Below are 23,175 nucleotides of genomic sequence, written 5' to 3'. Positions count from 1 at the left end.
GGATTCGGTATAGTAGGATATCTTATTTGAATCTATTACATATTCTTGGATATAAATCTTGAAATAATATCCAAATGTGCATCTAGAGAGAACCCAAACCTTTCTGGATTTGTATTTAAAATTTAACTAATATTATCCACAGAATCGAAGCTGATCTTCTTTTTACCGGACCCAAATATCAAATTTGGATCTAGATTCAACTCTTATACATCGAATCTAGTTTGTGTCTGGTCTCTTACTCGGACCTGCTGTTGAAATTTTGGATTTTAATTCGGGTTTATCATGATCCCGTCATGCCTGATCCATTTGCATTCCTAAGGAATCCTAACTGGAGCAGGATCACAATGAATAACCAAAAACTACAGAAGTTAAAATCTTATATTTTCTTATCACGCACTGATTAGGACCAATTTAACGGTCTAAGTGAGGATAGTAAATAGTCGTATACTATGGACAAAAGAAGCCCTTTATAAGCAAATAACGTTTTAAACCAGATTTTAACTCTGTCAACAAATGTTCCGTTAACTTCAAGTTGATAAACAGTGCTATTTTAAAATAACGTTAGTTGATAAACGACGATATAAAAGAAAGACAATGTTAAAGAGAAAAAAACTAGATTAGGGTTTTCCTCTTTGGGGAATAGTTTTTCCCGCCACACCTGGATAAGTGTGGTCGGAAAAAACCATTTCCTGCGGGTTTTGAGTTTTCCGGGTAAAACAAACACTTGAATCCCTTTCCTTTTCGCTTTTCCGGTGAAAACTTCAAGGTGCGTTTACCTCTATCTTCTTTCCTTTTTTTTCATTAGCTGGAATTTTTCTTCTATTTTCTCGTTCAAATCCCTAAGATTTAGTGGTTTACCTTCCACCGACTATCTCCATACCTCCATACCAACTTATTGTGAAGGTTAGGGTTGATATCTTTGTAGATTTCTGCCAAATTTGTGTAGTTTTTTAAATTTTAAGTTAGGCTACTGAGTGTTGGGTTTTAGCCAATTCTCATCTTCGATTTTTAGCTTTATGGTTTCTTGCAGTGAGTTTGGGAAGTTCTCAGAAATTTCTAAACAAAAAAACTAATAAATTTGGAAAAACTGGAAAGGACCTAAGAAAAAAGATTGCAAAACCTAAAAAAAGAATCTTTTGTATGAAAATATATATTTCTTATCGCGATATTTTCAGTAAATTGCTACATTTCTTCCCCTTTTAGAATCCTCGTATTGTGTGATAACAAATTATTATTATTATTTTTTAAAACTTTCTTTGGTTAAGCCAATTGCTGAAATGGGGAAGAAGAAGCTGAAGATGCAGATGAAGGCTAAACGGAGTAGTGACAGTTTAGGAGGAGCGCCTTCGCGCCGGAGAAAAGAAGCTTCTGACTTCTTGGTATTGCATGATCATCTCTGTTTTTTCTTTCAAAGTTTTTTTTCTTTGTTTTCTCTGCTGCGATTCAGTATAGTTCTCATTTTTGGTCTCGTTTCAAGCCTTTGGAAGGCGGTCCAGGGAGGCGTTTACCTGAAGAAGATGAAGAACCAGCTGCATTGAATTCTGCAGTTTTGTATATCGGTCGCATACCTCATGGGTTCTATGAGGAACAAATGCAAGGTTCTAATCTAAGTTCTTGTTTTTTTTTCCTCCAAGCAGCTGTTTTGGATGAACGATTTTTATGACAATTTTGTGGTAAATTGTTGTTTGCAGGTTTCTTCAAACAGTTTGGAACTATTAAGAGATTGCGGGTGGCGCGAAACAGAAAGGTTCTGTTGCAAATTTGTACTCAACATTACCATCGAATTCAAGAAACGTTCTTTAGTACTTATATATTTTCATGATAATAGATATTTTGTATTATAAATTCATTTACAGTGACCTTGTTTTTCATCGTGTAATTTTCCTTACAACTTAGACAAAATAGAAGTTTGTGGGCTATTTCTTTGAACACATATAGTCTCAAGGTTAGGTTGTCTTACACTTGGAATTAGTTGCTTATTATGTATGTGGGGAATAATAACTATTTTTTGGGTAGTATAAGTTGTCATATGTAATCAATTTTATGGTACTTGGCCTAGGCAGGGATGGATTATTTTTTATTGGGTCACAGTTCATGAAGTAAGACAATAACACTATTTGTTCTATCATTTGGTATGAGGTGGCCTAGGAACACAAATACTGCATTCATGATTTAAGATGCTACGAAGTGCCATTTCAGATATTGTTTGGTCTAGTAAAGTTAAAACATAAATGATCTCCTTCCAGATTGTGAGTATTGAATAGGATAAGTCTTATGCTTTATTAAGGATATCATGTGTATGTCAAATCATTTAGGATTAAAATAATCATTTTCTCATGAGATTTTAGGCAGATTCATCCTATTATCCTAAAACAAACATTTATCAGGATCTTGATTTTGTAAGTTATGACGAACACATGAGGGCTTATAATTGATCTTGGATACCGAATTTTTTCTGTTGGTAATGAGGATGAGACTAAATAATAACAAACTGATCAGGGAGCCAAACTCACCATAAATATAAACCAGAGTGGACAGGCTGAAGTCCTTAACTCACCGTAGCCAATTCAAGGACGGAGTTGCATAATTTGGAAGGAGTGATGACTATAATTGCAATCAACACAATGAATAAGATGCATCCGATTCTGTAGCCACAATATTGTAGGAGATTGTTCTTAAAATTTGTGTAGTGATGAATGATTCAACCATTTTTGCTGAAATGATTTCTCTATTGGTGTAATGTAGTGCAGAATGTTTATGCGCTAACCTACCGAGAATTTCCATTGCATATTTGAAGCAATGATTACTAGAATCTTCATGATTAAAAATTATATGTAGATGTCTGGATTGACTAAGAGTAAATGATTTCTAGTTGACATAACGCCTCATATTGTGATTAATAAGGATAGAGAACCAATTGTTAGCATGTTTACACCTGAACCCATTACATGTAGAGGTATATGTTCTCAATAAGGTGTTTGCTATGATTAGTATGGGCTTGTTTTAGTAAGGAAATTTGACATTTAGATTTAAGTGTGTATCTAATGCAAATCATTTGTTGTAGTAAAAGGTCCAATTTCTCATTGTCAATAAGTGGAATTGGGTGAAAACTCCTATAACAGGAAAAAGTTAAAAGGAATAAATATCAAAATTGTGCCATTCTGGTAAGTGCACTTGAAATCAAGTTAATGAAAAAGTAGAATGGAGAGGAAACATGGAATAGTTCCTTCATTTTAGTTTGAAAGAGTTTTTAAATAATCTGTGAATTTTGAGAAGTCATGGTAACAAAAGAAAAAATAACCCAAATTAACAATATATAACATCTAAACCAGGGTTGGCAAAACCCACCGGCTTAAAACGGCTGACTCGTTAACTCGTGCTGAGTGAGCAACTCGCCGGCAGTCTGTGACTTGCTTGACTTTGCACAAAGCTCGTTGCTACTCAGTTGGATCTGGGTGACATTCAACTGAGTTAATATATTTGGCAAAACTTGACGACTCATAAGTTATACTTTTTGCAATTATTATTGGCTAGTCTATTTTTTGTTTAATAATATAATTTAAGTTGCTGGGTCCAAAGGGACAAGACATCACAACATGCTTTTTCGTGGATATAGCTGTATTGGTTGTGACCTATTCAAGCTAAACACCTAAGTGGTTCCATATTATTAGGTATAATCTAATATGGTATGAGTCATTGACAGAACTTGTAGTCGAATCTTGGTTTGGATTAAATAAGATCATAAATAAGTATGTTGCAGCCTACTTCTATTAAAATTGCCAATAAATGAAATAGATTTTGTTGATAAAATCCGAATAAATTTAACTTGCGAAGTTTTAAAGAGTCTTTGTTGGTTTTTAACATTTATTGATTTTTTTAAAGATGACTAGGAGTTTGGCTCTAAGACTAATTTTTATTCCCAATTGTATTTTTTTATCATGCTAGTTGTATTTTTTTATTTTTATTATGTTGTTTTATTTTTTAAATGTTATAATTTTTTTTAGAAATTTTATTTTTAAAATATCTAAAGGTAAAAATTTCTGAGCCAAACTAGTTGACTCAGCCAGTCATGCCAAGTTACGAATTGGAGCTCAAATGGTTTTTTCCTGAGTCACTAGCCCGACCAACCATGATCTAAACAAGTACCGTATTGGAGCATTGGAGCCAGTGTTGTGAAAAGTGTTGAGGCGTAGCGAGGCGCTCCACCAAAATCTGAGGCGAGGCGTAAAGCGTAAGCCTCAATTTTTTTTTGAAAACTAAAAAAAACTGTAAAAAATATCTAAAATTATAAATAAATAAAAAATGCTTTATTGATGAAGCAACAACCAACAAGAAATAAAAAGTCTCAAATAAATACTGAAAAAATATGAATTTAACATGTAAAAGTAACATTAATGCAACAACTTGATCTAATTAAGTATCTAAGAAACCAGAATTCACTCACAGCATGAGATCTTCTTATTTATGTTGTTTTTCATACATTAGAAACCAAAATTATCTTCAATTAAATTGATCTCTTGCCGCATTTGCAGGAAAAAAACAGAGCTAAAAAAATATCCAGAGAATAGCCATATGTAGTAGAGAAAGCATGGGCCCCTTCTGTGTTCAATCCAATTTCAGCAAGTAATGAAGTTAACTGACGCAAAACCGAAGCATAAGTGTTATCAAAATCTAGATAAAATCTCTCTCTCTTTGGGTCTCGGCTACTTGCCATTCTTCTACAGAGGAAGAACCGAAAAATCATTTCCTTATCCCAAAAACCCTTCTTCAGATTTCAAGGTACGTCGGTTCGTCTAGATGATGAGTCGTGGAGCCTGATTCAGAGTTTTTGCCCTTGCAGTAGGGGGTCCGGGGGCTCCCACGACGCGGGTCCCGCTGCGTGGTCAGCAGGCGGGGGGTCCGGGGGGGCTGCCCCTGGCGGGGGGCCGTAGGGGGGTAGCGCCCCTCGAAAGATTTTGTTTTGGGCTTATGTTTGCAACCCGATCTGATGATTAGCCCATCTCCATCCTCTTGATTAATTGGGGGGTGCCACCATGACTTGCGGTGGATTCTAAATCTGGGGCCGCTCGCTCGGGTTTTCGTTGTCGACAACCATCGACCGATCCATTTGCATAATCTCAGCAGCAGGAACATCCACGTCGTCGCTCTCTACACTAGGAACGATGAGGCCATTGTCGATGTTTCCTATGGTGTTGACGTTTCGGAGCTCGCTGATGCAGTAGATTTGGATAGCGACCCCATTTGACCAAAACAAGGTGAGGCGCGCCTCGCCTCAAGGCGTACGCCTCAAGGCGTATGAGGCGTGCACCTTAGGGCTTTTGCGCCTTATGCCAGCGCCTCAAGGCACAAAGCCCCTCGCCTTGAGGCGAGGCACGCTTTTTGCGCCTTGAGGTGCATTTTTAATAACACTGATTAGAGCAGTTATTTTCATGTACATCTAAAATTTGAACTTATATCAAGGAGCTTTTTCCAACGTTAAACGAATGAAAAGGAGGGGCATAGGAGGATATTTAAAAATTTAAGTGTGAAGAAAAAGAGATACAAGATGAAAATCTACGGGAGGATTGCAGTTTTGAATTGTTGGAGGTCAATGAAGTCAAGACTCAAAATGGAAGCAGGAATGAAAGAGAGGGATGGTCAAGGTTCCAATTTATTGATTTGAGAAAGAGTATTTGTTGAAGGGTTCTGGCCTATGTCACACGGACCCGCGCGGGGGCATCCCCCGGACCCCCCTTTGTGTAAGGGTAAAAATTTGGTAAGTTTGTGTTGTTAAGAATTACTTTTTTATTTTTGCTTTAAATTTTACAATATTTATGTGTTAATTTATTGTCAGCCGAGTCCCCGTGTCCAAAAATTTTGAAATTGCACTGGACCCGTGCCCCCACCCGCACCCATGTGACATAGGTTCTAGCTTATTGAGTATGGAAGCATACAACAACAACAACTACGCCTTCATCCCAAAACAATTGGGGTCAGCGATATGAACCAAAAAAGAAATTCATTTAGGGTCTTCCACATGAATCATTTTCCTCCAATCATTTCTATCCAATGCCATGTCCTCGGTGAGGTTCAAAGCATTCATATCCTTTCCTATCATCTCCATCCAAGTCTTCCTAGGCCTACCCCGACCTCTTTTAACTAATATATTTTCCCATTTCTCCAACCTTCTAACTGGAGCATCATTAGGCCTTCGCCGAATATGTCCAAACCACCGTAAACGATTCTCTCGCATCTTATTTTCAATGGGTGCAACACCTACCTTCTTACGTATCTCCTCGTTCCGAATCTTATCTTTTATAGTATTTCCACACATCCATCTAAGCATCCGCATCTCAGCTACACTCATTTTTTGAATATGATGTCTCTTGGCAGCCCAACATTCCGTACCATATAGTAAAGCGGGTCTAATAGTCGTCCTATAAAACTTTCCCTTCAATCGCAATGGCATTCTACGATCGCACAACACTCCAGTTGCACTTTTCCATTTCATCCACCCAACCTTTATCCTATGATTTACATCTCCATCAATTTCTCCATACTTTTGAATGATGGATCTCAAATATTTGAAATAATCATTCACCGGTATTTCTTGCTCACCAAGCTTCACTACACTCCCATCACTACTTAGTTGCTTACTAAACCGACATTCCATATATTCAGTCTTACTCTTACTCAACTTAAAACCTCTAGCTTCCAATGTCTGTCTCCATAATTCTAACTTAGCATTAACCTCAGCTCTAGACTCATCAATCAAAACAATATCATCAGCAAACAACATACACCACGGTACATTTTCTTGAATTGATCTCGTAAGCTCATCCATCACTATCGCAAATAGGAAAGGGCTTAAAGCAGATCCTTGATGTAACCCAACCGTTATTGGAAAATTGGTTGTCACCCCTCCACAAGTGCGGACATTGGTTACTACTCCTTCATACATATCTTTAATTATTCTAATGTACTTGAGAGAAACACCTTTCTTCATCATTGTCCACCAGAGAACGTCCCTAGGTACTCTATCGTATGCCTTCTCTAAATCAATAAAAACCATATGCAAATCTTTGTTCCTCTCTCTATATCTTTCACTAAGTTGTCTAAGAAGATGTATAGCTTCCATAGTTGATCTTCCAGGCATAAAACTAAATTGATTCTCCGATATCATGACAACCTTCCTCAACCTAGACTCAATCACCCTCTCCCAAAGTTTCATAGTATGACTCGAGTTTTATACCACGATAGTTTGTGCAATCTTGTATATCACCCTTATTCTTATATAAAGGCACCAAAGTACTCTTCCTCCACTCATTAGGCATCTTATTTGTTCGCCAAATCAAGTTAAAAAGATTTGTCAACCATTCTAAACCTTTCTCTCTCAAGCATTTCCAAGCCTCGATAGGTATACCATCTGGGCCAACTGCCCTTCTTGATTTCATTTTCTTCAAAGCCTCTGCAATTTCTTTCTTTTGAATCTTGCGCATGAAGTCACGATTAATCTCATGAAAAGGAATGGATAAGTCTCCAAGATCTTGAGCATGACTATCATTAAATAGCTTATCAAAATAATCTTTCCATCTCTCCTTAATCTCCTCATCTTTGACTAAAACCCTTTGCGTTTCATCTTTGATACATCTAACCATACCCAAATCCTTCGATTTCCTATCTCTCATCTTTGCAAGCCTATAAATATCCTTCTCGCCTTCTTTGGTATCCAACTTGTCATAAACCTCCTTATATACCTTAGCCCTCGTGTTTCGAACTACTTTTTTAGCTTTCTTCTTTGCTATCATATACTTCTCCAAATTCTCATTATCCCGACTCTTACTTGGATTTCTATAACACTCTCTTTTAACCTTAATAGCTAATTTGACATCCTCGTTCCACCATGATGTATCCTTACCTAGTGGTGCACCGCCTTTAGACTCACCCAATACCTCCTTAGCCACTTTTCTCATGCCACCCGCTATCTTATTCCACATTGATTCTGAATCCTCCTCGAGACACCAATCAGCTTCCTTAACTACCTGCTCTACAAACATTCCTTGTTTAGCTCCTTTCAGTGCCCACCACTTAATTCTAGGATCTATCCTATGTCTATCCCTTTTGCGGCATTGTCTAATTCTAAGATCTAAAATTAAGACTCTATGTTGTGCAGCTACACTTTCTCCCGGTATAACCTTACAATCGATGCAACAACCCCTATCTCTCTTTCTAAGTAGGAAAAAATCTATCTGACTCGTATTAACCCCACTTTTAAATGTTACTAGGTGAGACTCCCTCTTCCTAAACCAAGTGTTTGCTAAGATCATATCATAGGACAAACAAAAATCTAAAATCCTTTCTCCACTTTTATTTCTTTCTCCTATACCATAGCCTCCATGGATACTCTCAAATCCTACTAATGCCTACATGTCCATTAAGGTCACCGCCGATGAAAAGCTTTTCTCCATAAGATATCCCTTGTACTATTCCATCTAAATCTTCCCAAAATTGATGCTTAATGGAATCATCTAAACCTACTTGAGGTGCATAAACACTAATAATATTAATAATATCCGTACCTAACACTAATTTAATAAGTAAAATTCTATCACCCTTCCTACGGACCTCAACTACATTATCTATAAACTGACGACTCATAACAATCCCTACGCCATTCCTATTCCTATTTATTCCTGTATACCAAATCTTATATCCCCAAGGTTCTATCACTTTAGCTTTCTCACCTACCCATTTGGTCTCTTGAAGACATAAAATATCAATCTTTCTACTACACATAACATCTACTAACTCTACCAACTTACCAGTTAAAGACCCTATGTTCCAAGTGGCTAACCTAATTTTATGGTCTTGGACTAACTTCTTTACCCCCACCTGTCCAACAAAGTGAGGGAACCCTTGCCTATTTGACACCACACCCGGGCGCCGGTGTGACGCGTCGCTTCTGGGCGACGACCTAGCAACCCTTGCCCATTTATCACTGCCTCCGGGCCTAGAGAGTACAACGCGTCGCTCAGTAGGGAACGCCCCAACGAAATTCTCATATTGGTTCATTTTCATAGGATATGACAAAGTTTTTATGCTGGCTGTCACAGGCCTACCGCAACCCTCCTCCTTTATCCGGGCTTGGGACCGGCAGTGTATAACTAAACAGTTATACACAGGCGGAGTTATTGAGTATAGAAGCATGCTATAGTAAATTAAAAGTGTAAAGAATTGTATGTGAATTAAATTTTTAGAATATAATAAATGAAAAATGAAAAGAATGTTGCATCATAGTGCAATAGTTTCAGAGTACATCTAAACTTTGTAAAGAGTTGAGGGACTAAAAGGAAATTTTAGGAAGTAGATAAAAGTCATGAGTATATCTCACATGAGAGTTTTTTGGTTTGAGTTTGATGTTCATGTAAAATGTAAGTGATGTCAATTAACATTGTAATCCTAGCGTCTCCATGTGGACACGTGCCAACAAGCCCATGAGGCATGTGTAGGGATTATAATAAGGGGTAAAAGAGTTATGTTACAGTTAGGGAGTTAAGAATTTACTTAAGAGCAAGATTTGAGTAGCTAAGAAGTTAGAGATTGTGTTGTCCACATTAGAGGTAATATGTCATATGGTGAGGCGTCCTAATGGATTCTTGTATTGGATTTGGGGGAGGATATATCTTATTAACATCCAATCCATAATAGTAGCCCATAGGTGGAAGAGTTGAGTATTTCTCTTCTAAATTTTGAGATTTCTTAATAAGAAATTCATTAGAAGTTTTCCTCCCTCGAAAGGCCTTTGGTTTCTCAATTCATTCCTTTTCATCTTATAATCTCTCAATTTCCTTCCATTCTCACCGTGCAACCTAACTATGAGGGCCCTCTCCATCACATCTCACTACCACACCTCTCTGCTGTGCTGGTTGTCCCTCCATCATAGCATCTACTCTCTAGCAAGCGGTGCAACAGTTGGTATCAAAGCTTGAACCTGTCCTTGGATGATTGGAGAAGTCACTATTTTGGTAGCAATATTGAAAATACAGAGATTACCGAATAGCTGGCTAAGAACACTAGCGAATTAAGCTTTTCATAGAGCATTGCACCACCATTTCGGAGGTCTGCAACTTCATATCTGTATAGTGTAAAAAGTCATAGGTTGACAGAGTTCTCTTTCATAGGATTTAGCTCATGTCAGATCAAAGGGATCAATTCCTTCAATTGCCGAGAAACTTACCCTACCTAATTGGGGACCAGTTGCCAATTGATGAGACTTCGCGAGGATGGCAACATGAGCTGCCTAAGAATTACATGATTCACTAAAAAAAGAAGTGATTGAATTAAACCATGTGGAGTGTGGAATGAAGAATTCAGTTCATAAATTGAAGCCAAGAGATAAGGAATTCGACATATGCAATTCTTAGCTGGTTGAGCGGTTTCAGAATCAGATCATAGTGCATCACCGATGCATACAAGAATTCTACAAGATGAAGGCTCCACTCGTTGGAAGGAGTTATACATGCCTGGCAAACATGACTAAAGTTTTTAAAGTTTAGTGGCTCAAATCTCATAAGTTGGTTATGCAAAACGGAGGTTCAAGAATCATTGTGGCATACCAACGTCGGAATGCCTTCTATGTCTCTCTTCAAAAGGTTCGGACCATCAACTATCATAAACCATAATGTGGCTATATGTAAGATCGACAAATCGGGAGTGTATTGGATTATCAAGCCAAATTTGAACATGCTTGAGCAATTTGTAGTAAGATGGCCGGAAGGAGCTCCCATTGGTGTGCTCATTTCTGATATAAATCCTGAGATTGCCCTTGAAGTGTAAGGCCACATATCCTACAAGTTTTGTTCCGATGCTTTGATGTAGCGAGACTTGCCAAAGAACAAATGTGGTTTGCGGAACAACAAATTTCACGTGGAGATTTTCAGTTACTCCAAGAGTGTGGGTGCATATCTCAAATAATCTCACATACATTAGACTTTAATTCCAAGCTATGGCAAGGTCGTGGTGAAGAAAGTCATTGATCAAGCCTTGGAGGAGCGAAAACGATATGGATTATGTTACCATTGCGATGGTAAATGGAGTTTGAAAATGAAAGACTTTTTTGAAGAAGGTAAGCCTCCAATAAAATTCTTATTAAGAAATCCACAAAATTATAATAGAAAATAACAACAAACAACAACAACTACGCCTTCATCCCAAAACAATTGGGGTCAGCGATATGAACCAAAAAAGAAATTCATTTTGGGTCTTCCACATGAATCCTTTTCCTCCAATCATTTCTATCCAACGCCATGTCCTCGGTGAGGTTCAAAGCATTCATATCCTTTCCTATCATCTCCATCCAAGTCTTCCTAGGCCTACCCCGACCTCTTTTAACTAATATATTTTCCCATTTCTCCAACCTTCTAACTGGAGCATCATTAGGCCTTCGCCGAATATGTCCAAACCACCGTAAACGATTCTCTCGCATCTTATTTTCAATGGGTGCAACACCTACCTTCTTACGTATCTCTTCGTTCCGAATCTTATCTTTTATTGTATTTCCACACATCCATCTAAGCATCCGCATCTCAGCTACACTCATTTTTTGAATATGATGTCTCTTGGCAGCCCAACATTCCGTACCATATAGTAAAGCAGGTCTAATAGTCGTCCTATAAAACTTTCCCTTCAACCGCAATGGCATTCTACGATCGCACAACACTCCAGTAGCACTTTTCCATTTCATCCACCCAACCTTTATCCTATGATTTACATCTCCATCAATTTCTCCATACTTTTGAATGATGGATCCCAAATATTTGAAATAATCATTCACCGGTATATCTTGCTCACCAAGCTTCACTACACTCCCATCCCTACTTCGTTGCTTACTAAACCGACATTCCATATATTCAGTCTTACTCTTACTCAACTTAAAACCTCTAGCTTCCAATGTCTGTCTACAAAATTATAATAGAAAATACCAACAAAAAAATGGCAGTGCTCAACTCTTCTACTTAGTTTGAGTCTTAATTGGATATCATCTTCCAACAATCTAACAAGAATCTATTAAGATAAATCACTGTGGTTGTAGTACTTATGTGACACATTACCTTTAATATAAACCACACATTCTCTTAACTTCTTAACTACCCACTCTGGTTCCTAACTAATTCTTAACTCTCTAAAATATGACATGATTCTTTTACCTCCACTACGTATCCCATCCCATGGCCTTCTAAACATGTGCTCACATGGCACATGGTGACACTATGATTACAATGTTAATTGACATCACCCAAAGTAAGTACTCATGTGAGATATACTCATGACTCTTATCTACTTCTTAAAACTCTTGTTTAGTCCTTCAATCATTTATAACGTTTAGACTCAACAGTCTAGAGTCTAGACGACCCACTTCTACTAAATGTATTGTTCATAGGCTGCTACAATCTTCAAAAGTAGTCTAGCATGTTAGATACTAGTACAATATTATTTGTATGCTATTTAGATCAAATAGTGTCTACTATGCTTGTACACATTCAAAGCCAAGGGTGTTATAGGAATTAGCCAAAAAAAAGGTGAGAGGCACATTGCAGCTTTGTCTAATTCCTGGATATGAAAATTGTTACTTCATGATATTCAGTGTTGCATCTACTTTCCACCAGTTGCTACCTAATGAAGATGATTATGACATAAGCCAATGGTCCTACCATGAGAACTATGTCACACAGACTCTTCTAACAGGGCACCGCACCCACACCTAGGTGGGTGTGACACTTGGATACAGCTTCCTTTTTGTTAGGTGGAGTCAACCACACTGACGTCCATTTCTATCCGAAAGTAGATTCAGTTAACCCTAATCAAGTCCATTTTATCTATATTATATATAAATACATAAATGCACACAAATACACATAGTGTTAACTTAAAACTGTTAAAAATTATATATATATATATATATATATATATATATATCCTTCCCGCACCCCCGCACCCAAGTTTTTTTAAAGTGCCGCACCCGCACCCACACCTATGTGACATAGCATGAGAATGATAATAACTCCTGCTGAAGATGGGAATCCTGGTTTCTCTCTAGGTCATACTTGAATTATGAGATATTTCCCAGAGCATCTTTAGTAAAGCCTGCAAAATTTGTCTATGAGATGCCAGAACTTTATAGAATATGTTTTTTTTTGTCTTTTCACTTCGTAATCTTCTTGATTCTTAATAAAAACTGAATGTTTCTAGACTGGGTTAATCTTTGAGATTGCTGTGGGTGGTCATGATCTCGATCTGATTGTCCAACTGAACTTTTTCTAATTTTCTTTCCTTTGTGATGGATTTTGCAACCTTGCTAGCTATGTTTAGGAGCCAAAAGAGTGGTCGGTATGAATTTGATTTCATTATAAGATATTCAATTTAGCACTTGTCTGTCATTCGCTGTTTGCTCTTAAAAACTTGAACCAAAGAAATGCTTAGATGAACTCAGGTAAAACAGAAAGCGAACAAGCTGATGTTAAATATTTGAGATACCAGCTATATAAAGGTTGAATGTGTAAAGCATTTATTTATTTTGCTCACTTAATATTATCGGCAGAACCTTCACAAGTTGGGCAAGCATTATCAGCTTAATTTTTTTTGGACCGACTTTGCACAATACATCTAATGGAATTGTAACTACTACCTACTAAGAAAGGTTCACCTATAGTTAGGGCTGCTAAATGTGATGAGCTGCTCGTGGCTCAGCTTGTAAAGAGCTTGTTCGAAATCGTGAAATAAGCTTGGCAAGCCGAACATGAACAACGAGTGTTCAGCTCGGTTCAGATCGTATAGGCTCGTTAACTATTAACATGTATTTTATTTCATATAATGTACATGGTTGAAGTGTCTGAATTGCAGCAAATAAAATTAGTGTTCAAATGTTATTGCTCACAGCTTTGAAACAATGTATTTGTTTGTAGATGAGATAGTTTGAGCTTAGCTCAGTAGGTTTAGAGTCCAATTTCTATTATTTTCAATATTAGAATATGTACTCTTTTTGTTAAGGAGCTGGCTTGAGCTTGGCTCATCTAAGTCGGGCTTGCCATGTGCTCCAGCTCATCTTGGCTTGCCACAAAGAATGAAGCCAAACTTGAACACCCTCTGTTCGGTTTGTTCGGCTCATTTACCAGCTCTATCTGTAGTTATCTCAAAATCTATCTGGATTCTGTAGTTATCTCAAATTGTTGCCTAGTGAGTTACCTCTATACATTTTTGCTTGACTTAGATGTACCCTCCAACTACATTTTCTTCCTTTCCTTCAATTACATTTGCCGCTTCATTCTGCTTCTTTGTGGTGGCCACACTTTGAATGTAAAAGCCGAGAAACAGACAGAGCGCTCCACATGCACTAAAATCATAAGGTTTTCTGGAAACAAATAAGAAATCAGGGTATTTGCGAGAAAGTGATTTTAGTGGCCAGTAGTTGATGACTGGATAGCTACATGAAAAATAAAATGCTTCAATTTCAGTAGCATATTGCTGAATATACCAAATATGTTATCATAATATAATCATGATATACTACTTGTTCATACTTCTCCGCCGTACAAGTTTTAAACACAATAGGTTGGATAAGGTGCACAATGTTCGGTTGCGTGCCATATAAGATATGATGGGATAAGGAAATATTTCACAATTGAAAATTGGTCCATAAAAATGAATGATCTGGAGCTGTGCTTCATTGTTTGCAATTTGAAAAATTTCTTGTTTTGGCTTTTTTATAACTCCAGTTTAATTTTCTAGACAGGAAAATCTAAGCACTATGGATTCATTGAATTTGAATCACCGGAGGTATGACAGCTTATGGACCTTTACTTTTTTTCCCCAACTTCTCCCATACTGTGGTTAAGTAGGTGACTCCCTCCCTTGCTATTGCTGCAGGTGGCTAAAATTGTGGCTGATTGTATGCACAACTATTTGCTGTTTGAGCACATGCTACAAGTCTATGTTGTTCCACCCGAGAAGATTCATCCAAAACTGTAGGTTATTTCCTTGGTTGTTGTGCTGCTTGATTGCTCCTTTTCTTAGTGAACATTGACTGTGATGGTGAAGGTGTTGGTGAGAATGTAGGGCATGTGTTTGTGAGTCTGTGCTTCCATTCATACTGAGAGAGAGAGAGAGAGAGAGAGAGAGCTATCACAAAATGATGTGAGGAATCTGGTGCTGTTTCCAAGCGTTTTGATGTTTTATAGGCTTATGTTCTCTGATTCTTTCCATTGGAAAAATTTCCCATTGTCAGGTGGAAACAAGCAAAGCGTCATTACGATCCATCAAGAGGGAGAACAATTGAGCGGATGCAGCATAACAAGGTTTTTATCCAACATATGGATTCCCTTCTCTTTTGTGGATTTTAAAGTTACATAGTACTATATAAAACTTTGAAAAAAAATGTCTGATTACGTGGATCTTTTGTTTTCATTAAATGATAGAAATGCTCTCTCTTTAACTGGCCTACTTTAGATTGTACATCAGTGCTTGTTATGTTGCGTTTCAGGATAAGACTGCTGAGGAACACAAGAGAATGTTGGAAGCTATCTTGAAGAGGGATCGTAAGAGACGAAAGAAGATAAGAGCTGCGGGCATTGACTATGAATATCCAGATATTGTGAGTAAATCTTGCATGGAATTTTGATCTTTTGCATTTTGCTATGTGCTTAACAAGTCTGGGATTTTACAGGTAGGGAGCATGCAGCCTATTCCCAAGAAAATTAAGTTCTCAGAGGAAGAGTAGATTGATGTTTTGTTCATTTCTGTTGGTAGTTCATCTTAAAGGTGTAGTTTGGTCCCGTTGTTCATCTCCTGATACGCCGTTATGAAATTGCTAAATGTTCCAGATGATTTCCCTAGTTAATTGTAGGTACATGAGTAAAACTGATATATTGTCTATGATCAGAATACATAAAAAATGGATAATGCCATTTTAACCTGTGATTTTGGCGTTGGTGGATACACTTTTGACTAGAAGAAACGGAAAAGAAAAATAAAAGCTTGTATAGAAAATGAACCAATGGTTGGTTTAGCCAAAGGAACCAGAATCAGGATCGGGTGCAATCACATGATAAAATTTGTGCATTAAGCACCTGATTTCCATCAGATTGCACCTGATCTTTTCACAATGAACCATGATGGATTGGCAGCTGGTAAAAACAGTCAAACTATCTTGGCTGCCCCCTCCATCATATGGTGGCCTCATAACTGGCAGTCCCTAATCCGAAGATGGAGGGTGATCTGGTGCGGTGGGACACTATGGGTTTGCACATTTCACCTGATCTTTTTTCTGCCGTCGATATTTGGAAACTGTCTGTTCAGATCTGTCAAATCATTTTTGGAAAGTGATTTGAATCCTCACCATTCAATGTTTCAATCCCACGGTCTCCTGTGCAGGTTGCGGAGCCCATTAAAAAGTGTCTGCTGACATCATCATTCTCTGTCATAATGGTAACCATTGATCGGTTAAGATGTCAGATCACATTCTCAAAGTGATTTGACAAATCACCTGATCATCTGGCTGGGATGGGAATTATACATTTGGAAAGAAAATGCGTCTCTCTTTGTATTTGAGTGCCGATCAGGTAAGAGTGGCCTCTGACGCCGTCCATACATGTGATGATGGTTGGACCGAGCATCTCTTAGATGGGTCCCATTTTTTCTTTTTCAGAACCGTTGATGCCTTAGATGAACGGTGTCTAGGGTTTGCAAAATGAATGGCTTAAAACATGATTCAGCCACAGTATTTTGGATGTCATTCATTTCATGGATAGATGGCATCAGAGCGACCTCTGGTTCTCTGACCTGATCCCCACTTTGAATTTGCTCCAGGCCGCTGTCAACTTTTTTGTTTTGTTTTGAAAGTCTAGCTGGGGTGGGCTTAACCCTTACCAGATATCTCTTAATTAAGCCCAATGTGGCAGAGGGATTCGAACCTGGGCTTTCAGCTTGGCACAGGACCCCGCTTACCACATGGGATACCACCTCTGTGGTGGCAGCTGTCACTTTTCCAAATGCATAAACTCCCTCAGACTGCTATAGTTTCCAAACAGAGCTGAAGATCTTTCCCTTATATAGGTAGTCCAACTTAGCCGTCTTTGTTGATGTATCGTGTGCAGTTCATGTATAAAGTTTATACTATAAACTTAGCAACCGCTTGTTAGTCCATTACGAGGTACAGCCCATGGAGGACGTTGGCTTTTATATGTCCCTAAAACTTCAAGGAACGTCTTGCTGTTAGAAAATTATTAGATAGAGGCATCTACGTATTCAACCACAATACAAGGTATAGCGGTCAGGAACTGTGATCAAGGTTTTAACTGATCATTATGCAAAACATCACAGAGCATGTTCACTGGTAAATTTGCCAACATACAAGTGCATACATGGAAAATTTGCATACTTGGCATAAAAAAATTTGCGAAGTCTTTACAAAAACTGCTTAACGTGTCAGCTTCTTGAGGTGAATGCATTTCAAATACCGGCCGAAGGGACAAAATCATGTTTTTTGTTGTTTCTTAAACCCCACGGTGAGGGCACTTTAACTGCTTTGCTTGTCTAAACAAAGGTCAACTGAATGATTTTAGGAGCAGATGTGCCTTTCAAACATATATGAAAGCAGCTTGTTAACCCCTCGCCCTTCGTGCGTTTGTGCATGCTGTATTGTCCCAAACAAGTCATCTATTGTTTCATGGGGACCTTTGCAAAATTCAGCTTTCATATCCTCTATCCCCTATCCAAACGAGGCGAGGTGGGGTGGGGCCCCATTTTCTCCCAGTCCACTGCCATGCCGATGTGGTTTGTATAACTTTGGCATAAACTATAAAAGCTTAGGCTCACACTAAAACAATCATGGTTAAGTGTAAACAAAAGAACTGAAAAGAGTGTTTCTGAAGTTGTATTAATAAGAACTGAATTTTAATGGATCAAACTTTGAGATTTGGAGAAGAAAAATGCAATACTTATTAATTCAACAGCCGGGGAGACACCAATGGCCTCCCCGGCCAACCACAACACCTTGTCCCCGCCCTCCCTCTCTCTCTCTGTTTGTGTGTGCAACTCCCCTTCCCGTTCCCGACTCTCTCTCTCTCTCTCTCTCTCTCTTGTGCAGTGGTCAAACAACGAGAGTGTGACGGCAAGGCCAGCAGTAAAAGGCTGCTATCTCTCTCTCTTTCTTCCCCTTATTCTTCGTTCCTCTCTTTTTTTTCCTTCTCTCTTTCTTTCTCGTCTTCTTCATTCCTCTCTTTCTTTTCTTCTTCTTTATCTCTAATTAGGACTTTGATTAGAACTTGAATCAAATATTTTCTTTGATTAGGGCTTGAAACAGATTTCTTTAATTAGAGATTTTTATAGTTAATTTGATTGTGGCTTTTCATGTATTTGATTATGGTTATTTTTATTTTATTAGGGTTTGAATTTATGCTTTATTTTTCTTATAATTTTTTGTTTATTTATGACTTTTTATAGTTAATTTGATTATGGTTTTTCTTGTATTTGATTAAGATTGTTTTTTTTTCTTTGATTAAGGTTTGAATTTATGCTTTATTTTTCTTGTAATTTAGGGTTCTTGGTTTATTTATGACTTTTTATAGTTAATTTGATTAAGGCTTTTCTTGTATGCAATTATGGTTGTTTCTCTTTAATTTCTTTTATTAGGGTTTGAATTAGGGTTTTTATTTTTTTAATTATGGTTTATTTATGCTTTTTTTTATTTTATGGCTTATTTATAGTTTGTTTTTCTTGTTGTTTAGTTTTTTTCATTTATTATGATTTATTTTTTGCATTTTAGGGTTTTATAATTTTTTTATGGTTTTTACATTTGTACATAAAAAAATTTGAATTCTTATTTTTTTCTCAAATTGCCCAAAGGTTAAACATTTTTTTCATACTTGGATCCAATTTGAGATTCATATTTAGTGCTAAAATCCATAATTTTTTAATAAACTTTCATAATTAGATGCAATATGACATTAATTAAAGCATTTATATATCAAAAAATATCAATTCTTATTTTTTAAAAATTACCTAAATTTTAAATATTTTTTTGTTTTTAGAGCCAATTTGAGATCCATATTTGGGGCTAAAATTTATAATAAACATGTCAAAACATAGATAATAGTGGGGCATATTAGATTGTATGACCCATTATCCATGTGTGTCCAAGTTGTCTGCACAGTATAAATCAAACAACAGACATAAGGAACACAACTTTTGTGTATGGTTAAAACAACGTTGGATGGAGTACAGTTGTTATAGATTAGACAGAACACATGTTTTGTCTATTTTGTTCGTTCATTCCTATCTCAAGCCATCAAACATACCCTATATAAGTTGTTGCTCTCTTATGTTGAAATTTTCTTTTTATAATTGTAGATGTTTTTCTTTTTCTTTTTATTTTCTTTTCTTTTCGTTTCTTTTCATACTTATTAACATGGGAAATGACTCCATAGAAGAAGGTCAAAATGGCAACTAATAAAACATGATTTTTTTTTCACAGGTTGGTGACATACATACCTGGTGGATCCAATTCTACCCATGGTTTGCCACTTACAACCTCTTTCTTTTCACTTTTTGTATCCATTGAAGGTATATATAGTTTCATGCATTGCATGTATTTCAATGTGGTGTAGACTTGTAGTCCCCAATCACCTTGACATTAGGGTTGTCAATGGGTTGGGTATGACTTGGTTCCAACACGATTCAAGATTTGGTAAGAAAGGAAAGGACAATTAACTATATGAAATGGACCTGTGAAGTTCGGTTAGCGTATGGAGTTGGGTATGGTTTATGAAATTTCATACCAAACCTAGGTCTAACGCGAGTTTCGATTAAGATTTGTAATATATATATAATTTTATTGAGTAAGAACTGGGTCTGGTTTATATAATCTTTATCGAACCTTAGTATGGTTTTTCATATCGAAGATCTATTCAGGCCTGGTAGCAGCACCTTTTAGTCAGATCTGGGTCTAGCCCCATCCAATTTTAGTGGAGCCCGTTGACTCTTCTATCTAGGGCTTATGACTTAATTAATTAGGTGAGAATAACTGCTTAATTATATTTGTCGGTGATGAAATGTGACCACTACATGTACCTTGATATGAGATGGCATGGATTAGCCAAAACTGGCATTACTGTTTTGTTATATATTATTATTGATAGGGTATGCAAAGATATATATGTTGGATCAATCGGTGACCAAAAAGAGGATTTAGGAAAATCGAGATCTCAAGCCTAGAGGAACGTTCTTAAAATCACTATCTTTGAAACTTTAATCGCCCCATTTCAAAAAATCCGAAGATGCAAAAAGGGTTTGTTACTATTGAGTTCTCAAAATACAATTACGCTTGAACATCAAGAGAGTCATTGTTTCACAAGATTAGGTGACCTCTCCTACACTTGGCAAGCCAATTCAAAAATAAAAGTATAGAAAGTGAAAGATTGAGAATAAAAAAATTTGATGATCAAAAAGACAAAAAATAAAGAAACTTATAGACTTTAAGAAGGCCAAGACATTTTTGTAATAAATGAAATTAAAGATCATAAATCTAGCTGTTTAAAAATTGGACAAAAATTATCCTGAACGGTCGCCCGCCTTTGACTAACGATCAAGGACCTCCAAACTGTGCAACAGTCACAATGCCCCATAAACGTTATATAAATGCATCGTTAAAGTCTTTCAAATGACCATATCATTTGAAAAATGAAAAGTCAAAAAATGGCTTGGTCAAAACAGACCTCAGCACCTCGCCATTTTTTGACTTTTCACCCACATTTAATTTGCTGCTGTACTTGATCACCCACCATCTTTGGGGTACAGCCTATCAGTTTGTTGGGCCCAACAGGAGATGGTGGGTGATCAGGTGCAGCAGCACGCTTTTAAGTGTGCCATCATATTACATTGCACCTGATGATAATATGCCCTTCCATGACCGGGCCCCATTGGCAACTTAACGGCATCATAAGAGAAATTATTCTGATAAGAAAAGTGTCTTAAAAGTTAGTTTTGTCATTAATTTGATGTAGATGCTAAGTTGGACTTATAAAAAAGAAAATATTGATTTATTCAGTCCAACATTTTAATATATTTTTAGAAACTTAGCTGTGCTGGCTTAGTTCAACGGGTCGGGTTTACCCGAACCTGATCCCAACCAAACCCTATATGGTCCTAGTATGGTGATAAATAAGAACACCCAATTAAGACCCAGGTTTGGATCTGAAAGTCCGATTAATACATAGACACGGATATAGTTTGTAAAATTTTATACCAAACCCGGACCCGAGCCGAGTTCCGATTAAGACCCAAAATTTTTCAATGAAAAAATGATAAAAAATATGATTTTACTGGATATGATCCAGGGGTGGTTCATATAGTTCTTATTTGATCTGGGTATGATTTTTCTTATAGTGAACTTGATTAGACCTGGGTTTGCACTTGATAATCGGGTCCATGTCTGGTTCTGAACCAAACCCGACCCGTTGCACCCCTATCCATGAGTGAGTCGATTTGTTTCCTAGCCCTACTTGAAAAACAATGGACTTTGGTGTCACATCAAACGGATAAACTCATGTTAGATAATTGTATGTAGACAAGTTGTATCGGTGTGAGTGTATCACTTGATCTGCTCTCCACAAATAGACCCCAAGGGGTTGCCCACTTGGCTTCGAGCTTGGGGATAGGGACTTTTCCTCTTATTCCAAATTCGAATTCCCATGTGGACACTTCGTTCTGCAGCACCAAGGGACATTGACCATAGGTACAGTAGGCTAAGACCAGATCGACCAGGTCTCTGGTTCCAGAAGTGGTTTTTCCACAATCCCATGGAAAAGTAATCACAAATCTCATTGGATTTCGTCGGAAGAATCTTTGGAAACATTGGTATGTAAAATTATGTAGTGAACGTATAAATAATATAAGAAATCGTCCTCAAAAAAACATTTTTAACATGATTTTAGAAAGTTAAGAATGTGCTATGTCAAAAATAGGTGCCATTTGAAGATATTGTATTTTTAAAACCATATTATAATGAGATTTTGAAGATATCACTATATTTTAGCCCTTTAAGACAACCAATACACCATTGTTCTTTTTACAAAGTTTTCAAATATTGCTGAATGCTGATATTTTTTGTCATAAGCATAGCATCCCCAAACAGTTTTGGGATGAGACCTAGATGTGTTTGGATCCAGACCCGGTATCAGTAATAATCAGGCTCACATAGCATCCCTAGACAGTTTTTCCAGGCACACATTCCAAGTTCGGTGAGGGGGGGACACCCTCTGCTTGCAGAATTGCAAGTACTGACCCTCTGATTTGCTATGTAGTTCCAAAGGTATCTCTTTAATGTATCATTACTCTTTTCACAATCACCTTTTAGTACTCCCCAATTACCAAATCAATCTAAACATCTGCACGTAAAGAAAGGCACCACCTTAAGGTTAAAAAAAAGAGGTAAGGATTAAAGAAAAGGCATTGGAAAGAGGCCCACGCTCACTGTAGGCACGTAGCTTTGCTTGAATACTTACAGGCTTTTGGCTTGAATTATTGTTCATGGATGTCATACACTTTTACTTTCAAACTTTACTTAATGGTTGATAGTAAAAAAAGAGACAAAGGAGCATAATGATAAGTAGGGGTGCCCTAGCTTCTGGTTTGTCAAGGTATAAAGTTGCCCTACTCCTTCGGGTACTTGATCATTCTATCCTTAAAACTTTTTGCTTATACTAAAAATGATAGTACTATTTTTGTAAAATGGCACGTCTTAAAAAATGCCTCGCAATTTGTTGAAATTCCTTCAATGTCTAAAATTTTGTTTTTTTAAATTGTTAGAACATTTTTACCCTTTGCAAACTTCTTCTGAAATGCGATGAAAACTCAAAAAATAGGCACGGTACTAAATGACTCTGATTTTTGGTGTTTTTTTTAATATGGCCATAAAGATGTGATCTATATGCTTGTTTTTATATGAATCACTTTTTGGAGCATTTGATTCTGATGCATGGATAGGTTTTTATAAGGTTTCAAAAATCAAAGTCTTATAACTTTTATAAATTTTTTAGGCTCTAAATACTAATTTTCATATCCAAAATACATAATCTAAGTATTGATTTCTAGTAAATCAATCATGTTGAACGCATCTATGATATTGTAATTTCGAAAAAAATACCA

General features: G+C 37.0%; 1 protein-coding gene across 1 annotated transcript; it reads left to right on the top strand.

The window, feature by feature from the left end:
• Positions 1–631: 631 nt before the first annotated feature.
• Positions 632–15,946, top strand: LOC149830864 (putative RNA-binding protein C1827.05c). Its single transcript, XM_090013529.1, has 9 exons — positions 632–766; positions 1,266–1,379; positions 1,478–1,598; positions 1,692–1,747; positions 14,764–14,811; positions 14,902–14,999; positions 15,260–15,329; positions 15,515–15,625; positions 15,698–15,946. The coding sequence occupies exons 2-9, from the start codon at positions 1,278–1,280 to the stop codon at positions 15,749–15,751; spliced, it is 660 nt and encodes a 219-aa protein (XP_089869655.1). The 5' UTR covers positions 632–766; positions 1,266–1,277; the 3' UTR covers positions 15,752–15,946.
• Positions 15,947–23,175: the final 7,229 nt, after the last annotated feature.

The sequence above is a fragment of the Nuphar pumila genome, chromosome 7 (genome assembly GCF_984573655.1).
Source record: "Nuphar pumila chromosome 7, dmNupPumi1.hap1.1, whole genome shotgun sequence".
NCBI lineage: Eukaryota > Viridiplantae > Streptophyta > Magnoliopsida > Nymphaeales > Nymphaeaceae > Nuphar > Nuphar pumila.
The sequence above is the reverse complement of the archived record's forward strand: the minus strand, read 5'-3'. Positions and strand labels throughout refer to the sequence as shown.

Excerpts from the sequence above, each read along its gene's own strand:
- LOC149830864 (XM_090013529.1), top strand. The coding sequence starts at position 1,278 with ATGGGGAAGAAGAAGCTGAAGATGCAGATGAAGGCTAAACGGAGTAGT. Across the intron at positions 14,812-14,901 it reads TTGAATTTGAATCACCGGAG|GTGGCTAAAATTGTGGCTGA; the intron begins GTATGACAGCTT and ends CTATTGCTGCAG. Across the intron at positions 15,000-15,259 it reads GAGAAGATTCATCCAAAACT|GTGGAAACAAGCAAAGCGTC; the intron begins GTAGGTTATTTC and ends TCCCATTGTCAG.